A 19,316-nucleotide genomic window follows, 5' to 3' on the forward strand; every position below is an offset into this window, starting at 1 on the left:
AGGAACAGCGGAAGTATACATGCGGAGTCGGACCGACATTCTTCCGATGGCCAGTGATAGGGCCAACTGCCTGATTAAGGGGACACCGACGCAATCAATTGGGGACATAGCTGGGGCTGGTTCAGTCATATACTAATTTCCAATCTTGACTTCCTTTGTTTTTACTTGATATATGATTAATGGGTAATACCTGACAGAGCCAGTCGGATTCAATGTCTTCTTCTGAAAACGCAACAACAGCTACTCCTTCCGACAATGCGGCCCCTCGTGCGGAGCTGGACATCACAAAGCTCCATGCGCTTCCCTCCGAACAGCAGGGCCTCTACCTTCTCACCTTCACTTCGGACTTGATACAATATATCTCGGACCTAGATTCGGCGAGCGTATCGTCGCAACAGAAGTTCTTGAAGAAGGAACTATTCAAGATCTTGGCTCTCTCGTCGCCAACGATCACTCGTGTTATCCGCAACAACCTAGGCCGATCTTTTGGCGCTATACTTGGCAAAGGGGATCGGGGGATACTCTTTGAAACAGTAACCGACCTTCTTGGTATACTGAATGCAGGCAAAAATGAGGCGGAGCTCAAGACGAAGTTCGCCGCGGCTCACTGTTTGGGGGAGGTCTTCGCGGTCGCCGGAGAGAGTGTATTTGCGCAATCAGGAATTGTGGTATCGAGCTTGCTCAAACTGCTGAAGTCTTCCAGCAACCATACCGGACTTCGGGGATCAACTTTTGCGATCTTGCGCAAGGTTGTGGTGGGTGCTGGAGTTCCCGTTGACGAAGCAACAGCGCGGGATATCTGGAAACAGGCTCGCAATGCCGCAACCAGTGACAAGTCCACTTTTGTCCAGGTCCACGCATGCCGCTGTCTCGAGCAGTTGGTGAAAACAACACCTTTCTTTGATAATGCGAATGACTTTGATCATTTGAAGACTCTGATCTGGAAAGTCATTGACAGCAATGTGGCGCCCGTCAGACACGCTGCTGCGGCTTGTCTGGCGCAAGCGTTGGTGAAACTGCACGCCTCAGATGCACGAGTCACAGCCATTCCCAAGCCTAAGAAGATGAAGAGACAGTCTAAGAAGCCCGCGCCTAGACCCGGAGAGGACGAAGATGAGGCTGAAGTTTCCGAGTCCTCGGTTTCCAAAAAGGCAGAGCCTGGTTTATACTTCCTCCTGCCGGATCTTCTTCGCCAACTTTCCACTCAGTATATGAAAAGTACAACTTCCAATCGCGCACGAGCCGGTATTGCTGCGTGTTACAAATATGTTCTGCGCAGCCTAGGCGACAAGCTTGTCGAAGAGCGCTACGGGCAGATTGCGAATCATCTCCTCTTTGAACTTCTGAACCATCCAACCGTTACATACAACCGATTCCGACTCCTAATGACACGGAGATTTGTTAAAGGAATTCTAGAGGAGACAGTTGGACGAGAAACTCTGCGCGAGAATAGTCAGATCAATGCCGCTAAGTGGTTAATCAACGAAATTCTTAAGGACTATCCTCAGGTTCTCCAGGAGCGCCCCGAACCCAGCAAATACACACTTGCCAGTGCTCTTAGTGCATTGTCTTCGTTGATATTGTCACTGGGTTCTGCATTCGCCTCTCTGGCAGAAGCTTGTCGCGAGGCATTGCTTCAAGTTCTCCCTCATCCCAGCTACACCGTTCAAATCCACGCCGCGCACTGCTTGAGGAACTTTGTTCTTGCTTGCCCGCATCAGCTCATATCCTGTGTTACCATCTGCTTGAACAGCCTGAGTAGAGAGATTGGACAACTTTCTACCCCCCGGCAGGCACCGCGCCGCTGTGTTGGATACGCCAACGGACTGTCGGCTATGTTGAGTACTTCTCGGCTGCAACCGCTCTACGGCTCTGTTGATGTCTTCTCCCGTGTGTTCACTCAGGCCACTGATCTACTGAAGACGAGCGGCAAATCAGAGCTACGGGCAGCGAGTACACAGGTGCAGGTGGCATGGATTTTGATCGGAGGTCTGATGCCCCTCGGACCAAGTTTCGTGAAAATTCATCTGTCCCAATTGATGTTACTTTGGAAAAATGCACTACCCAAGCATCTTGGCAAGGAAAATATTGCTCAGCGTGGGTATCTAGAGATGAGTTTCCTTGCACATGTACGGGAATGTGCTTTGGGTTCCTTGTTGGTATTCATGGAGTTCAACAGTAAATTGATCACAGCGGATGGTGCGAGAAGAATCGCTGCCATGCTACAAAACACGGTGGAATTTCTCGATGATCTTCCGCGGCAGAAGTCTGTTGCAGATCTTTCGCAACGCCTTCAACCTTCATTACAATTGCATGATCTGGAGACAATGGTCCGGCGACGGGTTCTGCAGTGCTTCTCTATGCTGATTGAGGTCCATCCTCTCAGCCACGCCGATGTCATTTCCCAGACTACTCTGTTGAATCTTTCCATCTCCTCCTTTGCCGATCCAGAATACACCCAACCTGCTCCGCTAGAAAGTACGATAGCTGCTGCAACCGCTCAGTTTGAGACTCTCTGGGATCTCTGCGATAATTTTGGATTTGGTGTCACGGGACTAGCAAGACAATATGTCCGTGTAACCCTCTCAGGCAAACAGGACAAAGACAATGGCCCTGCTTGGTCAGCTGTCGATTCAGCAGACCAAGATATCGACGACGCCGTGAGTATTTCATCCACCAGTAAGCACGCGCTTCGGAACTAATGATGGCAGTTGACTTTCCCTATCTGCCAAGCTAGTGAACATGATTCTCTTCTTTTGTACTCTTCGAGAAGTGAAAGAGACAGTGTTTTGGCTGACCCGCATGCTACCGGGGTCATCAATGCTGCGATTGAACTGTTCGCTGTTGCTATTCGCTTGTACGCCCCTAAGGTACAAGAAAGTACTATGGAACAGATTGCAACGTTCCTATCATCTCAGAGCCTTCAGCGCAATCCTGGCCGCAAGGCTGCGATGATCGTTAACATTGCGATAGCATTACTCCATGCGCTGAAGGCCACTGCCAAGGACAGTGGCTCAGTGCCCGGCAGGCTCAATCCTGTTACTGAGAAAGTACTGCAGGAGCTCTTGCAGGTGAGACATGCTGAGGAACTCCGTTCACCTCTTCTCTAGCTGACAATCATAGAAATTCGTCATTGACGCAGATCCAATTGTCCGAACAATTGGTGCTGAAGCACTTGGACGGCTCTGTGACAGTGCTGGAAACACCCTTATGACTACACAGGTCAATTGGTTGGTCGATACTATTGTCGATAACAGGGAGCCTAATGCACGTGCGGGCTGTGCTGCAGCCTTGGGATGTATTCACGCACAAGTAGGTGGTATGGCAGCTGGCCTGCACCTCAAGACGATTGTTGGCGTCTTAATGTCACTCTGCAATGATCCCCACCCTGTCGTCCATTTCTGGGCGCTTGGGGGCCTAGAGAGAGTAGCCAATTCCGCAGGCTTGACCTTTTCACCATTTGTTTCCAGCGCGCTTGGGATGCTTGCTCAGCTATACAACGCCGATACTCACAATGAAGAAGCCGCAAGCTTGGCAACATCCAACATCGAAATGACCTTCCTCACTCCGGTCGTAATAAGTCGTTGCGTCGATTCACTGATCAATGTCCTCGGCCCTGATCTTCAAGACATCACGAAAACACGAAACCTGATTCTGACGCTCCTGCGGCAATTTCAACTGGAGGACAATCCGGCTCTGGTCACTGAGAGCTCCAAGTGCTTAGATCACATGTCACTGTACGCACCGGGATTTGTGGACTTTTCGGGGTTTGTGAAGCGTCTCCAAAATGAATTGTGTGCAGGCAACCCTTTGATGAGGGATGTAGCCATTCGTGCACTGAGCAATCTCATGAAACGGGATGCTACTTCTGTCCTTCGAGCAGCGACGCCAAGTCTCGAAGAGCAGATCTGGCTTGCATATGATGATACGCCTGATAACCTGGTTCTGAAAAGTATGATTCTGGACTGGCTACAGCAGACCGCCCTTTCAGAGACCGAGCAATGGATTCAGCGTTGCCAGAATACGTTGACCAAAACCCGGCTGAAAGTGGAGGACATCCCGCCAACGTCTGCTGTTAAGACGGCTGTCAATGACATGCCAGACGACGAGGTTGCAGGTTTCGCATCTGCAATTGCTGGGGCAGGACAGTCGGAGACTGCAAACGAAACTGTTGCCGGACAGGAGCTGTTGAAATGGCAGACACGGAATTTCGTGATGAGTTGTCTGAGTCAGCTGTTGGCGACAGTCCAGGAGGCAATTTTGCCTGATCAAACAATTCCTGCCGAACTTGCCCTCCAGCACAAGGTTGGAGATATTGTCCGGATGGCATTCTCAGCGTCCACTGCAAATGTCATAGAGCTGAGAGTCTGGGGGCTGAAAATCATCGATCAAGTTCTCAAGGTAACTGGCTCTCGTTCTTCATTCAACAGGGTGATGATATGACTGACCCATAACAGATGTTCGGCAAAACTCCTGATCCAGACTTTGCAGAGGCGTCTCTCCTCGAGCAATACCAAGCCCAGATCGGATCGGCGCTTACGCCGGCTTTTGCTGCTGATTCATCTCCAGAATTGGCATCAGAGGCAATCAACGTTTCTGCGACTTTTATCGCAACTGGTATCGTGACAAATGTGGAACGGATGGGCAGGATCTTGAAAGTCCTGGTTCTCGGGCTGGAAAACTTCTCCAGTAAGTGCGCAGTTGAAGAGTTCTGAGGAAAAAAGAAAATGCTAAATTTCTCCAGAAAATCCTAACACGACGGAGTTTGGAGATCTCAAAGGTCTCAATTCCAACGCTAAAGTCATGGTCAAGATGGCTCTGTTCGCCGCTTGGGCACGGCTACAGATCGCAAGCATCGACCAGGATTATCTGAACGAGGTCGTTCAACCTTATCTCGCGACGCTCACCCCACTGTGGCTCTCTTCTCTCCAAGAATATGCTCGGCTGAGATTCGAACCAGACATCTCAGGTAGCTTGGGTACTGGCCCACAAAGTACCAACCTAGACGAGGTGTACGCGGCGTTGAACCGGGAAACACTCTTGAAGGTGAGTCCAGTCAAAACAGGCCTGCTCTTCACACATTTGACCCTAGAATACCGTAGTTCTACCAAGACACCTGGTTGAGCCTAGTCGACGCGATCGCCGGCCTAGTCGAGAAGGATATCGATTTCGTCTTCGACGCCCTGGACGGAAAGACAGCGGAGCCCAAGGACCGAGAGGACGAAAAAACAAACATGCCTAACGGGAAAGCGGCGGACAAGAAACATGATATCAACTACCGCGATGAACCTGTAGCATTCTTCTTCGTACTTTTTGGCTTGGCATTTGAAGCTCTGGTTGACCAGTCGACGACGCCATCTCAGCGCTTGGATATCCTGCAATCCCTCAAGAGGATTCTGCGACCTGTCATATCTGGAAATGCTATCTATCAGGATGCCATCTTTTCCGAGACGATGGACACTTTTGACCGGCTCGCCCTTACTGACGGAACTCCCATCCAGACCGTGATTGTCGAAATAGCGCGAAACCTCTCACTGGACCACCCATCAGCCAAGGCTGGAGATGCGCGCAGCGACCATCTTTCCGATGACATCGAGCAGCTTTTTGAGCTCACGCGAAGTATCATCCTTGTTCTGGCTGGGCTGCTACCGAATCTGCGTGAGAACACTTCTGTGGCCCGATTCAACGTGACGTCGGATGACTCCCTGTCGCTGATTCGGTTGGCCCTTTCATCTCTGGTCCAAGTCGCCTCCATTTTTCCCTCCATCATCCGTAATGACCTTAACGCATGCATTTTGCACATCTTTACCACTATTTTGGCGACCGGACTGTGTCAAGCGGAGGTAGTGCCTCAGGCTCTTCCGACGTTCAAACACTTCATCCATGGCATCAGCCATCCCAAGACCTCCGCGTCAGATGAACCCCAGGATCTCGCCATCGTCTCTCACCAGTTACGCGGTTGTCTCACACGCTTCCTTACGACGCTGACAATCGCTCAGCGACGGGAGTCCGAGTCATCCCTACCGTGTGCCAAAAACACACTCCTTGCTATTACGATCCTGCTGACAACCGGGGGCCACATCCTGCCTCCTCAAGACCCTGCCATCCCTCGTGTCCTGAACGAGCTCCTAGACTGTCTCCAGGACGTCGGTCTTGCCAGTGTCGCTGCTGGCTGTATCCGCTCAATCCTCCTTACCTCTACACCAAGATCACCAACCGATGACCTCATTGCCAGGTATCTCCTTCCCCGTCTCATAGCTTTCTTAGTCGGTTGTCCACTTGACAAAGGGGAGATTCCAAGCGACCCCGAGAACGCAAGGACAGTCATTGCACGTACGCTAGTTTCCTACGCCACCAGCACTACCTTTGCCGCCAATGAACTGCCCATGGCACTCTCCCTGATTATGTCCGCACTACTTGCGCGCGCAAAACGCGAGAGTTATCCGGTATACAGAGAAACTGCCGCTCATTTACTGGAGCTTGCTCGAGCGGATCAGGCCACGTTCCGAGCTCTTGTAGCCTCGATGAAGCCGGACCAAAAGAATCTCCTTGAAGAAATTCTTCGAAGTTCCGATCCTGGAACGGGCGCTGGGAGAGCTGAAACAAGCGGTACGCAGCCGGAGGCATCGCAAAGTATGCCGAGTATTGCGCTCAGATTCGATTTCTAAAAGACCCGGCTGGCTCTTTGTCGATTTCTCCGTGATTTCCACACTGGCTCTCTTGTATCTCTGCTGTCCACCAACTTACGTCTTCCCTGGTGCACATGACTTCATGATGACTTGGAATGTGACAATTACTCGGATATGACGGTGAAGGCTCGGCTCGCTCGTCTGTGAGTCTTGTTTATAATATATAGAATGACAGATAAGTACAGGTACAATGATCAATACAAGAAACGAATAATGACTCGGTATCCGTCCGTCTATCCGCTCAAGCCTCTATAATATCTTCAGGGTATCGAAGTGGTGCCGTAACGTGTCCGTGCAAGGACCAACGACCAGGTGTCAAGCACAAAGAAAAAGAAAATACAGCGAAAGGAAAGTCTAGTATGAAGGGGTGAAGAAAAGGACCATAAAACACCAGTAGAACAATAGGCCAACGATCGACTGGAGGGTGCTAGAACGACGCTTGTATTGTCATCAACCTAGAGACTCGCTGACAATGATCTCCGGGACAGCAGGTAGCGCAGGCGGCGGGGCGGCTTCTTGAGCAACTCTCTTCTCGGTGGTCTCTTTGGCGGGAGCCTCCTTCTTCTTCTCAGCGGTTTCCTGCGCTTTGCGCACGGAGTAGTACTTGAGGAAAATAATGATCATGACTAAATGTAGGTTAGCCTCAGGTTTGCCGACGATGGGTTCTTTCCAAGGTGCAAAAGGGGGCGACCTACAGGCACTGGTAGCAACAGCCATGGCAGCCCTCCTGGTCAGAATCCACCGGAGACCTTCAATTTCACTTTTGCCGTCGCTGTTCAACGAGACAGTGATTTTATAATTGAGTTCCTGAACCGACGTATCAATGCTTCGTTGCTGTTCTCGAGTCGTCATCTTGTGGTCGTTGAACATTCCCTTGATGTCGTCTTTCAATCCCGCAAGCTCCTGGTTCAGGCGCTGGGAGAGAATATCCGCCTCGTGTTCTAATTGTGCTCTGGATGCACGCTGCCTCTGCATTTCGGAATTTCGAGCTGTCTGGAGGGAAGACTGGAGCTCCGAACAAGCCGCTTTGAACAGATAGGTCTCATTCTCGACATCGGATTTAGAAGTCAGGCTTTCCCTGGCAATGTCCAGATTGTTGTGCAAAATAGTTCTTACAGCCTTCATGATGGTGATGGATTGCGCTTCCGTAAAGCCGCCTTTTGATAAGTCGCAGACGAGGGAGTAGGTATCGAAGTGATGGACATATGGGGCAGGAGCCAGGTGTGGTTTATTAGCGGATGGAGCTGTTTCTGTGGGAGTCAATGGGGATGAAGGAGATGGCATATGGAGAACGCCTTCGAGGGGGTTATCGTTGAGGGAATTAGGCTTTTGTCGATCTTGGCTTGGATATTCGGCGGGAACTGGGGAGACAGCATGGATATCGGAGGTGTCATCAAGGTCGGGCTCGGACTCCTCCTGTGTTAGCGAGTCATTCGGAGACTGACTCTCACGAGGTTGCGCTGTCTTTGGGTCGTCATCCTTCTCATGTGAAGCGTCCAGGACATTTCTCTTGGTACCATCTTCTGACCGCGATTGCTCAGGTTTGTGATTGCCGTCCTTCGTCGCTGGCAATTTCGACACTTGCTCTTTGGACAACTCTTCCTTGGGTTTCGACGGAGGAGGCAAGTTGGCCTCAGCAGCGGGCCCATAGCGCCGGTGATATGCTTCCTGAGCGCGAGGTCGACTGGCGTGAAACGCACGGTTATGTGAGGGACTCCGAATCGTGCGGTAGGTGGACGGTTCGCATGTTCTAATTGCGCGCAGCAAATGCGGATACAGAAATGGTAACCGTGGGGAAGCCATATGAAGAAGTCGGTGCTACCGCCAGATCATTCGTGAAATCATGTATTGAAGCCGTAGTACGTTGCGTATACAGGTAGGAAGTTGGCAAGAGGGCATTCTTAGCTTTCCCGCGGCGAAGTTGCTTGCGGGTCGGAACGTGACGTGGGCGGTGAAGAAGCCGCGGAATAATGATGGCTTAGGCGTTGCCAGTTGGTGGTGGTTCTTAAGGAATGCATCGAACTCGGTTCTTGTGAAAAAGGTTATGGTCATGGTTATGTATGTGCATAACAAGATGATATATACAGAATGTTGGTCTGGTTCGGTTATGATCTTATGATTGCTCTAGCCCCACTGCCAGAAGCCCGAACAACAGATATGTTCGTTTCCAATAATCACGAGCTCGTTGCTCCATACTTTTGACCGTCTTCGGATTCAAGTCTAGACTGCTGCAGAGGCTTTCGACAGCGTTAGACAAAGAGTCTTTAGAGGGCTCCGCGGTCGCCAGAGCATTGCTCAAGTAAACTAGGTCGAAATACAGCTGAATCTTGTAGTCGTCGGTGTTCTGCGCTCCGATTGCAACGTCGGCTTCCGACCGCAGGATTTTATCAGTATCTCCATTCTTGACTGTTTCAGCTTCTTTCGATGCTGTGCTTTCCTCTTGATCATGTACCGACTCCAAAGCCTTAAGAATAACTGCGGCGGTGGCTCCAAGCTCGTTTCGCAATCCTCCTTTCAGCGCTTGAGTAGTAGACACGTCCCAAAGCCCTAAGCCGTAGCCATCCATCGTGTCTACGAGACGTCGCAGGAACTTGAAAATTGCCGGTGAAGGCTGAACCGGAAGCTCAGGGTCACCCTCCCAGAGGCTCCGACCAGGTAGTATTTTATTTGTTTGCAACGCGCGTTTGGGCCATATATTTATTGGCTCTGTAAGTGTGACCACCTGTGCGATAAGGATTTGTTGCAGCTGAGGGACGATCTCTTTTGAAAAGACGAAATCGCTGGAAATGAAGTCACCGGGGAGGTCCTTCCTAACCAGTCTAATGAGTTTTAGCAGGAAGGCGGCTTTCTTGTGTCGATGAGAAGATCCAAAGGAATTGAGAACCTCGGCGAAAGATGACTGCAGGTAGTTGAACGACTCCCGAACGGATTGCTGGAGCGCGTCTTTTAGCAATGCAGTGTCGTCGTCGTTTAATATGGCCGTTGTATCCACGTCTGCATCCTCCTCTTCTCCTTCCTCGAGGATGTCGGGCCATCGCACTCGTTTCATCTCATTGATATGCTCCTTGGACTTGCCAATGGCCGCAAGCCAGGTCTCGTACTTTGTTAACACTGCGGATACGTCTGCGTCGCGGCCAAGCAATCTATCTGCGATTGTTTGTTTGAATGCGGCCGCACCATCTGAGAAGTCAAGGTTGATTAGCTCGTCATCCCAAAGGGAGAGTGTCTCAACATGTTCGTTGGTGTCCCAATTCGTGACCACGGAAGAGACAGCTTGGCCGAACTGCTCCAACTCTTTGGCCTGATCTGATAATATTTGGCTGAGCCGCTCATTGAAAGCAGATCGAATGCCTTCTAGGACGTTCAAGGGCGAATGAGTGGGTGTTGAGCCCCAGGAGCTAAGCCATAACTCCAAAGTTTTGCAACGAAGAGAGAGTAAATCAGAGAAACTGTACCAGTCTGTCAAGGTGTGACTGCAGCCTTTGACGAAAGCGTCGAACGCTTGCCTTGACCACTGTTTGATTGTCTTTTCGGCTTCTGATTTCGAGAGCTCACTTAGTTTGATCCAGGGAGTGAAATTCTTGACGTCTGCAGCTACCCAACGTCCCAGCACGTCAACACTCAGTTCATCAAGGTTGAGGATGTCAGGATCGGCCAAGATAGGTCTTGCTTTCAGCTTATTGAGCACATCTGACAATCGACGAGAAAGCAGAGTCTTCGACATTTGCAGAGTTTGGATGTAGAGCTGTAGAGCGTTCGGAACATTCTCGCCTGACGACTCTGTAAGTCCCAGCAGGTTTCCAATGACATCCAGGCGAACGTGGTGAAAATGGCGAATAGCATCATCTGATGAGGTGCTCGTCGCTAGGCAATAAGCGGCCAATGACTCGATTATATCGTCAACGGTGGACTTTGCGGACGCGAGTCGCTTGTCGATTCTCTTAAGGAGTGTCCGTCGGAGGGACGCTAACTGGCTGCGCAAATTGTCCAGAAATGGTGGGATGGTCTTCTGCTCTGAAAGGGTTTTGTGAAGAAGTCGAGAAACAACCAGTAGTTTCGCCATCAGCAGTGGAGATCCGCGCTTTCTCATAAGATATGCAATCGCCTGTGCGCAGCGGTGGAGAAGTGAAAGCTGAGCCCCCAATGCTCGTTTTTCTGTTTCTGTACTCGAATCAATTCCCTGAACTGCAAAGCCCGAGAGTACGAGCTTCTTACCCTTATCCTGAGCATCATCCTTTATCTGATTCATGTGCGCATGCATCCTCTCGATCAATCGTGGGTTGCATCGTCGTCCAATATCGGCCAAAGTCGAATCCACCTCCTGAATCTCTCGGTTCATCAGGACAATTGTTTCGGCAGTCCCAACAAGCTCTCGATACCTCGTCCTGAGTGCGATTTTAATATTAGCGATCATTCCATCCAATTGTCTCGCTGAACACTTACCCTACGAGAGCCCGGAGCCTCTCCTTGTTGCTCGCGATGTCCCGACGTAGCTCCTGTTCCAGATGGCGAACGGTGGGGATTGGGTACTGGAAGGCATCCTGCCATGACTTGAGGCTTTGCGGATCCGGACCGGCCGACGCCATATTGACGGGCGCACAGGATGCTGAACGAGAAAAGGCCAACAACACGGAAAGACAATGGCTGATGACAGCTTAGCTGTGCCGCAAGCAATGATCATCAGTAGTGCCTCAGGCACCACACGTAGCATCCAGCAGTAATCAATCTTACAATCTTACAATACGTGACAGAGCGTATTGACTAATCCACAATTGGTAACGTAATTCCCGGGCGAGCGAAACACCCGACCGAGCGGAACACCCCTCATCGAATTTCAACGCGTTTGAATATTGATTCTATCTACACCACTACCATGCCATCAAAACCGCGTCGCATCTCTCAAAAATTGGTGGAGCAAGAGGGAAGGCTTCAATTAGCAATATCTGCTATAAAAAAGAATGAAATTTCAAGCATTCGCCGCGCTGCAGATATATTTGATGTTCCTCTTTCTACCCTCTACGGCCGATTGAATGGACGCCAATATCGAATTGAAAAACGTGCCAATGGCTACCGGCTATCTCCTACACAGGAAGAATCATTAGTGGAATGGATACTATCTAGGGATCTACGCGGCGTGCCCCCTAGGCCATCTCATGTGCAGGAAATGGCCAATATCCTTCTCCAAGCAGACGATCTCTCTGGATTCAAACCTGTCGGCAAGAACTGGGTATCTACCTTCATTAAACGACGTGACGAGATTAAAACACGATATGCACGACGGTATAACTATAGTCGAGCTCAATGCGAGGATCCAAAGATTATTAAAGGGTGGTTTGACTGCCTACAACAGATCCAAATGCAATATGGCATCTCCTACGAAGATATCTACAACTTTGATGAAACGGGCTTCGCAATGGGCTTGATTGCGACTACTAAGGTAGTAACAAGAGCTAATATGCCTGGAAAGCCTTATCTCATTCAGCCAGGCAATCGGGAATGGGTTACAACAATTGAATGTGTTAATACCACAGGCTGGGTGCTTCCTTCTTGTATAATCTTCAAGGGGAAGGTTCATATCGAGGGATGGTATCAAGATCAGGCCTTACCACCTGATTGGAGAATCGAAGTCAGTCAAAATGGATGGACAACAGATGAGATAGGCCTTCGATGGCTTCAAAAGGTCTTTATCCCTGCAACAACTAGCCGTACAGTTGGAAGATATCGTCTTCTCATCTTAGACGGCCACGGAAGCCATCTAACGCCTGGCTTTGACAAAGCCTGCAGGGATAATAATATTATTGCTATCTGCATGCCTGCTCATTCTTCTCATCTCTTGCAACCACTAGATGTTGGTTGTTTTGGCCCTTTAAAGCGTGCTTACGGAGGCCTTGTTGAGCAAAAGATGCGCTTAGGATACAACCATATTGATAAGTTTGACTTCCTTAAAGCATATCCAGCAGCTCATCTAGAGGTATTTACACCTCTAAATATCCAAAATGGCTTCGCGGCAGCTGGAATCCACCCTTTGAAGCCAGAGAGGGTGCTTGAGAAGCTAAATATCCATATCTCAACCCCTACCCCCCCTCCAAGCCGTGCATCAACCAACTCATCTTGGCTTGCTACGCCTCATACACTTCGGCAATTACGCAAGCAAGCATCCTCAGTTAAGAAGCTCCTAAAACAACGCTCTCAAAGCCCTTTGACGCCTTCAAAATTAGCTATACAACAGCTCATCAAAGGTTGCGAGATGGCTATGCACAGTGCGGCCCTACTAGCAAAGGAGAACCATGATCTACGCGCAGACAATGAGAAAGAGAAGCAGAAAAGGAAGCAATCTAGACGCCAGATGACTCCTAATAAAGGACTCTCCATCCGGGAAGCTAGGGATCTTATCCAGGCAAGAAATGAGCAAGATGAGATTGGGGGGGCATCCATTGATTCTACACCTCTACCTTTAGAACCACCAAAACGCGCGCCACCAAGGTGTACAAATTGCTTCATTGTAGGGCATATTAGAACTAGATGCCCTACACGCCATACTAGCTAGATCTAGTAAAAATATATTGTTTTGGTTGATTTTGATAGCTTCAAAGGTGCAAAGGCATTGAAATTCGTTGAGGGGTGTTCCGCTCGGTCGGGTGTTTCGCTCGCCCGGGAATTACGTTAACTAGTTAGGTACCTGCCTTCCAATAAAGGTGAGTCACTAAAATACTCATAGATACGATAAATCGAGAATCTTTGCCCCTCATATTTTTCTTTATCTACACTTTTGCTTTGTGAATCAACAACGACCATGCCGCTTCTAGATCCTGATACACAGGCTCCGGCTGAGTCTTCAGCGGCGCAGCTGCAGAGGCTACCCTTTCCCCCAGTCACTTACTCTCACATTCTTCATTGCTCTTATCATCACTGGCAACCTCGGTATGCTCCTCATGCTCCTCAAGCGTTTGAAAGTTCAAGAAGTTAACTAACAGCATCATGGACTAGATACCGCCCACTCACCCCAAAATCTCGTGCTATACCTTTGACGCCTTCATTCGTGTCCTACCTCCGCGCCGATGGAATCGTTCTACCACCAGAGACCACCCCGCCACAGGGCGAAGATGAACTAGACACATTTTCCGACGACGGTGCAGACGAAGAGCCAGATCCATCCGTTGAATGGCAAGAAATTCACTCCCATATCAGGTCAACCATCTCAGAGTTTGGCGGCAAAGTAACACCAAAGCTGAACTGGAGTGCGCCAAAGGATGCTGTGTGGATGTCGGCGACGAACGATCTTCAATGCCGAACACCAAATGATATATACCTCCTCCTGAAGAGCAGCGACTTCATCACACACGACTTGGAGCATCCATTTGACGGTTGCGTGCCCGATACAGGCGATTCTTCCGATACGCCTGCTACCCAACCCGATATCCCTTACCACCTCGTCCTCCGCAAATACGTTAACTTCAATCCCTCTCTTGAATTCCGTTGCTTTGTACGTAACCGCGTGCTTTTGTGCATGTGCCAGCGCGACCAGAATCATTTTGACTTCCTCTTCTCGCTGCGGGACACCCTTCGATCACGCATCCAGGCTTTCTTCGACGACAAGCTCAAGGACACATTTCCAGACCCCAACTTCGTCTTTGACGTGTATATCCCTGAGCCACACCAGCGCGTGTGGCTTATCGACATCAACCCCTGGGCTGATAGAACAGACCCGCTTTTGTTCAGTTGGCTGGAAATCCTGCAGATGAAGGATCCCATCGGAATAAAGGAAGAGGACGCAGACGGCCCCGAGGAAAGCTTTGTTCGACTCTCTCTCAACGGAGCCAACCCTATAGTGGAGGAGGTAAATGGAAATGAGAGTTCCGAGTCAGAAGAAGAAGAAGAGCTTGAACGCGCGGACGATGGAGACGACTCGCCGTTCCTCCCCGAATTCCGTCTCGTGAAGCGTGATGACCCAGAGGCATATTCTTTCAGTACCCCTCAGTACTCCGCGCATAAATTGCCCAGAGAAGTTGTTGATGCGTCTCTTTCTGGGCCAGGTGGTATGAGTGAGTTCTTGGGTAAGTGGCAGGACATTCTAGCCAAGCAGACGCAGGAGGATACGGACAGTGACGATGGACGATAATTACACTCCACTTACTGTTTGCTACTATGGCTTTTGATAGAGGAGCTCCTTGGTTCACGGGGACGGCGTTTTGGAACTGGTAAAACAGGAAAAGCTACATGTATAAATAGCGTTTCAGTTTTAAGGAAATAATTGCTGGTTTATGGCAAGATCTCTATGTTCCATATTTTCGCTATTGCGTAGGTTTCATCGCAGCTAAATGTCCAAACCCAATTTCTTGACAATGAATCACATTGTCCAAGAATCTATGCTGTCGCCATATCTACAATGCAAAACCCAGCATCTACAGCTTATGCCTCTTCTCACCCGAGGCCAACTTGCGGAATTCTTCTTGCGGATACCCCTTGACGAACCGCTCCATGCCGGCAAAAACCTCATACGTATTCTGACGATCGAGCAGCTCCCGCTCCGGACGCCGAATGAGCTCTTTGATCTTGAGCAAACTCGACTGATTCAGATGCGTACCCAGACGCTCGTCGACCTCCTCGAGGACCTTCTTAAGGAAGCCCTCCGAGTCATCGGATTTACCGGACGGAGCGGAGATGACTTTGTTCACGAAACCGGTGGCCACCAGCTCCTCGCAGGTGATCCGTTTGCTCATGATGAGCGCCTCGTTGGCCTTGGCAATGCCCAAGCGCTCTACGAAGGCGCGGGAGGCGCCGCCCTCGGTGACGAGACCGAGGGAGGAGAATGGAGTCAGGAGGAATGTGTGCGGGGCGGCGTAGACGAAGTCGGCCAAGGCGACGAGGGCTGCAGAGAGGCCAACTGCTGGGCCATTGAGTGCGGCGACAAGAATCTTGGGGTGGTTGTAGACGGTGCGGGTGAGGTCGAGGTTGTTGACGACGAAGGTACGGGTAATCTCTCGCCGGGAGTCGCTGTTCAGGCCGCCGCCTGGCCGGGTGGAGGTCACGTCTGCTCCGCTAATGGAAAGTTAGTGGTGGAGGAAGAGCTGAGAAAAAGGTTATTATACTTACGCGGAGAAGTAACGACCAGTTCCCGTCAGGATGGTGATGAAGATATCATCTCGCTTCTCAATTTCCCGTAACCGCTCACCAAGCAGATAGTAGAGGTCTGCATTGAGGGCGTTCAGCTTCTCGGGGCGATTGAATGTGATGATCGCAATACGATCTAGGTATGTGAGAGTGATAAGGTCTTCGGCTGCCATTTTGAAATATGAATAAAGGGCGTTGCCGACGTAAAGATTTAACGAGGCGGTCCGGCTGTATTAAATTAAGAGCCCCAGATATGTGGACGACGGAAATACTTAGTGTCAAGAAGCAGAGACAGGAGATCGGCCAGCGACGCTCCAGATAAATACATTCTTAGCTCCCTAAGGATCCAGGCTATTCTCACGTCCCCATTCCTCAACAGCAATGGAGCAGAAGCACCGAACAAACTCTCATTATTGCGGGGAGGCCGACGGTCCGAGCTGCCAGCCGAGGCTCGCGGGAAGATACAATACAGGTCAGGTGACCGGCACGTGGCTGTGTTTGTCCTGTTTGCAGGAACCGCTGATCTCTCACCAAAAGCTCCGTGACACTGGTGGGCCGATGGAAGTCCGCGGATTCTGATATCAAGTCCAATGCATGAGAAGAACGCCGCATGTGTCACTGCTCGTCGAATTAGCAATTAGCACAGAAGAAGACAGCCTTGCGATACCAGAAGCAGAGCATAAATTCATTCCCTCTATCAAACACCGCATCTCCGGATAGAACCCCATTCCATCACATCAACTCACAATGTCAGCCATCCTGCGCAGATTACAAGGGGGCAACCTCGAAGTCTTCAAGGTATATACCTATCTCCCCCGCGTTCACTTCCGCCAAGAACGCCCCTCTCTATCTCTCTACTGAACCGGACCTCACTAACCCACCTCCATAGTTCGGCATGTATGTCATCTTCCCCATCGGCTGGATGTACTACTTCGGCACAAATCTCGACGATCGATTCAGCGTACCGGGTTTCTGGCCCACCGCCGAGCAATCGCACAAGATCCCACTCGAGAAGGAAGAGATTGACCGGGAGCTCGCACGGATGAGGACGGTAGAAGCGGTCCGGCGTGAGCGACGGTTGCAACGGGAGGCGATGGAGGCGCAGGCGCAGGCGCAAGTAGCTGCTCGGGCTGAGAATGCGGAGTGAAATTCGTCTGAAGGGATGATATATGCCAGGGCGTGTTAGGATGCGATTATCCGGACGAGGACATTGGGTCTTATAGGCTGGAGGCTACTAAGCTGGAAAATGGAAGGGAAGAAAAGGTATAAGGGCGTTCTGCGGGGTTCAGAATGGCCGGACATGTGTCATGGCAAAATGGCCAGAGTGGCAGTGACACATGTACGATGTATGATTGCCATTTTGTATAATACTCTTCTCTGGGCATATTAGGAGTTTTGTCTTGTTTTCTATGCAATAAAGTTTCATCTCGTTAATTGGCTGAGTCTACATGGTTTGCAATACAAGAGTGCCGTTTCGTTTATTGCACTGGATCGGACAAATCGTAGCGTCTTCGTCTTCTCTGCTGACAGACCAAGCGTCTCCAAACTGGGCAAAAGATATACAGGCAATCGAAAAATCTTGCCAATTGGGTATCATGTCATTCTGCCTGGCAAGAAAAGGCCGGTTTTCAATAAACATAACAGTTGGAAGGGTACACAGAAGGGCAAAAAGAACTCCTACGGTATGCGCCCACCTGCTTCTGGCTATTTGTTCGAACGGATAATAGGAAAAGAAGAGTCCCTTCACAACGCCTTTGTATGCAAAAGACCGATAACGAGAATGCTAAGAATAGATAGCTGCGGCACGCTCGTCGTCTAGGAGGGCAAGAGGAGACGGTACTGAGTAGCGTATGTGAATCGACGTGAGGCCAGGATAACGGTAGTATGTAAACAGGGTCGTACAAGAAGGACAGGTGGTCACAATTCAGCGATTGGAGCTGTGGCTGTTGCGGCGGCATCTTTGACCGTGTCATATACCATCTCCAGGGTCTTGGTGCTATTATCGCGGAATACCGCGCTGATGGAAGGTAGGCCCGTAGAGATGAACGGGCGTTCACCCGCCCAGTAGTAATAGAGATGGCCGTAGATGGATCTGATATGGTCGGGAAGGTAGACGTAGACGCCGGTGATGATCATAGTGATGAGGGTAAGGAGTAGTGAGTCTGTCAGGAGACAATGTTACTTAGCAATTGCAAACGACATAAGCGCTTCAGAGGCGTCCTCAACATTGTAGTCAATTGGAGAGACAGACAGCCAGCAAAGGCCAATCATCCAAGACAAAGGGAAATAACATACTAAAGATGAATTTTTCGGTAGGGGTGAGCATATATATGGCGAAAGTCACCTCATATTGATAGACCTTCAAGCGAAACCACCGAACCAAGGCAGTTGTTATCCAGAGAAGAGGAGCCATGATTGACATCGATTTGACTTGACTGACTCTGAACAATTGAATGCGGACAGACCACTGGGTCAACAACTGAAGGCTGATATTTCCCCTTATAATGAATGAACGGTGTCTCTTTTTTCTTTTTTTTTCTTTCCCTGTCTGTACCCCTTAGTGGTCACACTTCTGCGGGAGATTTTGTATCGGAGGACTTGGTGCTGTTAAAAGGCGATAATTGCTTGAGGTCGTTCGAGGGTAAGAAGTAAGATATTTCAAAAGAACGGAATTGCTTGTCGAAGAAGCTCTCAATAGAATATATTGCTCTAGGCTTCCATTATCTCCTGGTCTGGTCTGATTGGGAAAGTAGTCAGCGGTTGGCCAGTCTGACTGTGGAGCAATTAGCGGAAATTACCAGAGTAGCGGTACCGTGAGGTTTCTTAAACCTAGGGTGGGTTGGCAACTTCGCCCACTCAGGGGTTCGAGGGATATTTAACTTTGACGTGGCGAGATTCAGTTAAAATGTTGATGTAGTCAATCAATCGGTCAGGATGCTCGAATTTGGAGGATAAAGATAACTGACAGGTGTCAAGATTTGAGAATAGTGAGCAACCCTCTCGGTGTAGTAAACAAGTGCTGATCGAGTAGATCAACAGGTTGAGGAATTTGCAGACATGAAGTGCGGGGACAATCGTTGACCGGGAGAAGATCACCATGTGGAGAGGTAGGTTTGATGCAGAACAAAAGAACCACCAACCTTACTTGACCGAGGCATACGAGTACGACTACGAAGTACGATTGTACAATTCAATCTAGATATTTCAAAGGAACATCTGGGATAATAATACCGTAATTCGGGATATCCATCCGAGAAAAAAGATGTTTTCTCAAACCAAGTCAGACCTCTCGATAACTACGCAGAAGAAACCTAACCCACTTGGTTCCACTTCAGGGTCCAGGACTCTAGTTACTACGTACTAGCTATCATTTTGACTGGAAGACAAGAATAGAAATCAAATCGCCCAGGCCTTTTAGTACTACATATGTACTAATCTGTACTGATTTGAATTAACATAGGATATCGACATGTGTCTAGAACATAACCTAAATTCCCGCATGTCATTGACAGATAT

General features: G+C 49.7%; 7 protein-coding genes across 7 annotated transcripts; 3 read left to right on the plus strand and 4 right to left on the minus strand.

Moving 5' to 3' along the window:
* Positions 1-212: 212 nt before the first annotated feature.
* Aud_004997 (AP-1 complex accessory protein LAA1) lies at positions 213-6,668 on the plus strand (the record flags this gene model as incomplete). Its single annotated transcript, XM_043289933.1, has 6 exons — positions 213-2,660; positions 2,712-3,071; positions 3,124-4,401; positions 4,458-4,689; positions 4,745-5,046; positions 5,103-6,668. 6 exons carry the CDS (start codon positions 213-215, stop codon positions 6,666-6,668), a joined length of 6,186 nt encoding a protein of 2,061 aa, XP_043145868.1.
* A 471-nt stretch (positions 6,669-7,139) lies between these two features.
* Aud_004998 (uncharacterized protein) lies at positions 7,140-8,492 on the minus strand (the record flags this gene model as incomplete). Its single annotated transcript, XM_043289934.1, has 2 exons — positions 7,140-7,315; positions 7,385-8,492. 2 exons carry the CDS (start codon positions 8,490-8,492, stop codon positions 7,140-7,142), a joined length of 1,284 nt encoding a protein of 427 aa, XP_043145869.1.
* A 310-nt stretch (positions 8,493-8,802) lies between these two features.
* Positions 8,803-11,275, minus strand: Aud_004999 (uncharacterized protein; the record flags this gene model as incomplete). Its single annotated transcript, XM_043289935.1, has 2 exons — positions 8,803-11,074; positions 11,133-11,275. 2 exons carry the CDS (start codon positions 11,273-11,275, stop codon positions 8,803-8,805), a joined length of 2,415 nt encoding a protein of 804 aa, XP_043145870.1.
* Positions 11,276-13,482: 2,207 nt separating this feature from the next.
* On the plus strand, positions 13,483-14,808 carry cdc123 (cell proliferation protein CDC123; the record flags this gene model as incomplete). The annotated part of the gene is made up of 2 exons (XM_043289936.1): positions 13,483-13,610; positions 13,677-14,808. 2 exons carry the CDS (start codon positions 13,483-13,485, stop codon positions 14,806-14,808), a joined length of 1,260 nt encoding a protein of 419 aa, XP_043145871.1.
* Positions 14,809-15,091: 283 nt separating this feature from the next.
* Aud_005001 (dodecenoyl-CoA isomerase) lies at positions 15,092-15,973 on the minus strand (the record flags this gene model as incomplete). The annotated part of the gene is made up of 2 exons (XM_043289937.1): positions 15,092-15,728; positions 15,783-15,973. The coding sequence occupies 2 exons, from the start codon at positions 15,971-15,973 to the stop codon at positions 15,092-15,094; spliced, it is 828 nt and encodes a 275-aa protein (XP_043145872.1).
* A 574-nt stretch (positions 15,974-16,547) lies between these two features.
* Positions 16,548-16,947, plus strand: Aud_005002 (uncharacterized protein; the record flags this gene model as incomplete). Its single annotated transcript, XM_043289938.1, has 2 exons — positions 16,548-16,598; positions 16,690-16,947. 2 exons carry the CDS (start codon positions 16,548-16,550, stop codon positions 16,945-16,947), a joined length of 309 nt encoding a protein of 102 aa, XP_043145873.1.
* A 770-nt stretch (positions 16,948-17,717) lies between these two features.
* On the minus strand, positions 17,718-18,213 carry Aud_005003 (serine palmitoyltransferase small subunit family protein; the record flags this gene model as incomplete). Its single annotated transcript, XM_043289939.1, has 2 exons — positions 17,718-17,962; positions 18,096-18,213. The coding sequence occupies 2 exons, from the start codon at positions 18,211-18,213 to the stop codon at positions 17,718-17,720; spliced, it is 363 nt and encodes a 120-aa protein (XP_043145874.1).
* Positions 18,214-19,316: the final 1,103 nt, after the last annotated feature.

Source organism: Aspergillus udagawae, assembly GCF_001078395.1.
Source record: "Aspergillus udagawae IFM 46973 DNA, scaffold_3, whole genome shotgun sequence".
Lineage (NCBI taxonomy): Eukaryota > Fungi > Ascomycota > Eurotiomycetes > Eurotiales > Aspergillaceae > Aspergillus > Aspergillus udagawae.